Source organism: Guillardia theta (assembly GCF_000315625.1).
Source record: "Guillardia theta CCMP2712 unplaced genomic scaffold GUITHscaffold_446, whole genome shotgun sequence".
NCBI classification, from domain to species: domain Eukaryota; class Cryptophyceae; order Pyrenomonadales; family Geminigeraceae; genus Guillardia; species Guillardia theta.
In genome coordinates this window covers 4,796-7,981 of record NW_005434240.1, presented here as the reverse complement: position 1 = coordinate 7,981, position 3,186 = coordinate 4,796, and the positions used below count along the sequence as shown (strand labels likewise).

The following is a 3,186-nucleotide window of genomic DNA, read 5'->3' as shown; positions in this document are numbered from 1 at the left end:
CCTCCTCCCTCCTCCTCCTCCTCCTGCACTCATTTTCACTCACCGGTCGCCAGTCTTGACAGACTCGCGAGCTGCCGCAAGAATCTGCAAGGAGAGTCAAGGCGCAACAGGTTGAAGACAACAATCACAAACATAACAAGCAAACATCGCAAGAGGTTGAAGACAACAAACACACACATGACAAGCACACAAGACAACAATCGAAGAATTCGTCGTCGTTTTCTTCATTCTCAACTTCACCTTAATTGTTGGGTCAAAGAAGTCAAAGTCCTCATCAACCCCAGAGTCGTACTCCTTGTACTGCTGCGGAGGTACATGCAGACCAACTGTGAACAATTCAGTTGTGCTCCCCTCTCCTCTCCTCTCCTCTCCTCTCCTCTCCTCTCCTCCCCCCACCCTCGCCTGCTGATCTATTCTGCTCTCTTTCTCTCTCCTCCTACCTCTCCTTGTATCGGCCAGGTACTCCGAGACGAAGTCGACTAGCGTATATAAATTTTGCTGGGGAAAAGATCAAATGAGGAGACAGACAGACAGACAGACAGACAGACAGAAGAAAGAAGAGAGTAAAACTCGGGATGAGGGGAGCAAGGAGAGTCGACAGGAAGAGAAGGGACAGTAAAGGAGGTACAGGAGAAATAAGAAAACGAAGACGACGAAGGCACGAAGGAGGACGGAAATATGGGAACGAAAACAAGGAAGAGGCCGACAGGAGGAGCAGGAGCAGGAGCAGGAGCAGGAGGTCTTCACCTCATTCTGTGCGTGTGCGTCATAGTAGTCGCTCGGAGGGTCACAAGTCATTTCGGTACTGTAGCCCTCAAGCCTGCGACTCAACTCAGACCAGCAGTCACCACACAGAGCACTTCATCATCAGCATCAGCTTCAGCTGCTGCTGCTGCTGCTGCTGCCCCTGCTGCTGCTGCTGCTGCTGCTGCTGCTGCTGCTGCTCTGCTCCTCGTCCTCGTCCTCGTCCTCTTCATCTCTCCCTCATCCTCGTCTCATCCCCCTCCCTCACCTGTCAATATCCGGCAGGTTGCCAAGAATCTTCTCCATGCTGACTGGAGGAAGTTTGCGCATCTGAGCTCAGCCATCAGCGTCGCTCCGCCTGCTGGAACCTCACCTGGTCCGCCTCGAAGATGAAGACGGCAGGCAGCTCCTCGATCCTCTCCGATCGCAGGATGGAGGCCACGAACCTGGTCAGTCAGTCAGTCAGTCAGTCAGTCAGTCAGTCAGTCAGTCAGTCAGTCAGTCAGTCAGTCAGGCAGGCAGGCAGGGAGGGAGGCAGGAAGTCAGGCAGGGAGGCAGGCAGGACATGGATTTGCTTCACCAACCTTCTCTCTGACTCCGAGGAGGTATCATACTTGGCAATGTGAATGCTCGGCCTTGGGCCTGACGATCTCACTCAGTACTCCAGCCCTCCTTCGCCCCCATCTACCCCTCCCCACCTTCCCCTTCCCCCTCCCCCTCCCCCTCCCCCTCCCCCTCCCCTTTCCCTTTCCCTTTCCCTTTCCCCTCCCCTTCCTCTTCCTCTTCCCACCAGAGTTTGGCTCTCCTCCAAGCTCAGAGAAACGAGTCGCCAGATCTCCCCACAACCACGTGAAGCTCCTGCAGTTGTACGCCTCCTCTGTCCTCTTGATGACGACGCTGACGGGCAAGTCATCCTTCCACGCAACAGATCTAACCCTCCTCGCCCTCCTCCCCCATCCCTCCTCTCCTCCTTCTCCTCTTCCTCCTCCCTTCCCTTCTCCTCCTTCGCCCACGCGCTCTGCATCTCACCTGTAAGAGTAGAACATCACGACCCACACCCCCTGACTTGTCATCTCTCGGAAATTGCGGCTGCCAGCATGTCAGGCGTGTCTACGGCAGGGGCCAAGGGCACAAGCGGAAAGAAGACGAGGACGAGGACGAGGACGAGGACGAGGACGAGGACGAGGAAGGGACGAAGAAGACCTGTTGAGGATGAGAGTGCCATCGTAGTCGTAGGAGGCGCTAGCGTCGTCATCGAATTGTGAGAATGCAGGCGCGGCACAGGATAGTAGCACTAATGCTGAATGCAGAAGTAAGGAAAGGAGGATGAAGATACTGACAGCAAGGCTCACAGAAGAGAAGAAGGCACGCGAGGACACTCATCTCAGGCAGTCGATGGGCCATCCTCCCCTTCTTCATGCGAAGAGACGACGTCACCTGAAAAGAAGGTTCACCCCGTTGATACGATGCACGGGGCGATGAGCGTATGATACGGCTGCTGTTCATGGACAGTTGCTCCCGCCACGAAACTTTGCTTCCTTGCTTGATACTTTAGGTGGATCTCCATGGCATGATCTCAATATCCTCTCCAGTCCTCTCTTGTGAACATACTTCACCCATAGTCATTCCTTGAACCCAAAACGAGCCCTCCTCTCTTCAATCCTTTGAGAACCGCATGGCTCCCTTGCCTTCCTCCTTCCCCTCTCCTCCAACCTTCACAGTCGCCTTCCTCGTGCTCAGAGTCTGTCTCAGCGCTCTCTTCCTCCCCTCCTCCCCTCCCCTCCCCTCCCTCGCTATCTCCCGCTCCTCGTTTCGACATGCGGCCTCCGCCCCCCTCATCCCCTTCATCTCCCTCATACCCAAACATTGACTCATCCCCCTCATATCCCTTCGCACCGCCGGGCCCCGCAGCGGGCCCCGCCGCAGCGGGCCCCGGCGAACTTGGCATGGCCCGAACTTCCTGGGCCCGAACCGTGGGCCCGGCGACTCGAACCATTGAACCGTCGTCACGGTGGCGCACCGGGCCGAACAGTTCAACGGTCCGGTGACCGGGTTGGCAGGTCCAACTCCCGGTGAGAGGCAATTTTAACGTCCGGGGCTCCGAAACTGCTACTTGGTGTGTTCAGTTAAGTTCGAGTCAGTTTCGCCGGCCCGGCGGGCCCCGGGCCCCCGCCCTCACTACGGCAGTGAGCCTCAGTCACTCCGACCGCGGCGCTCGTGTGGCCATGCAACCCACATCCCCGCTCAGACCTAGTTAAGTAATAACATTTATAATTGTTTTTCTTTTGGCGGGAAGCAGCGGAGAGAAGTCAAGATAACGAGGTGATGGAGGAGAGGGGGGGAGGGCGAGGGGGGGGGAGAGAGAGAAGAGAGATGAGAGATGAGAGATGAGAGATGAGAGATGAGAGATGAGAGATGAGAGATGAGAGATGAGAGAAGAGA

The 3,186-nt window shown here is 56.2% G+C and overlaps 1 protein-coding gene across 1 annotated transcript; it reads right to left on the bottom strand.

Moving 5' to 3' along the window:
* Positions 1 to 43: 43 nt before the first annotated feature.
* GUITHDRAFT_149555 (hypothetical protein) lies at positions 44 to 2,163 on the bottom strand (the record flags this gene model as incomplete). The annotated part of the gene is made up of 11 exons (XM_005817934.1): positions 44 to 84; positions 241 to 326; positions 441 to 498; positions 748 to 820; positions 1,013 to 1,074; positions 1,118 to 1,190; positions 1,329 to 1,386; positions 1,535 to 1,641; positions 1,774 to 1,833; positions 1,948 to 2,044; positions 2,097 to 2,163. Coding segments are annotated over 11 exons (782 nt in total), but the record flags the coding sequence as incomplete, so codon positions are not given.
* Between the last annotated feature and the right edge of the window lie 1,023 nt (positions 2,164 to 3,186).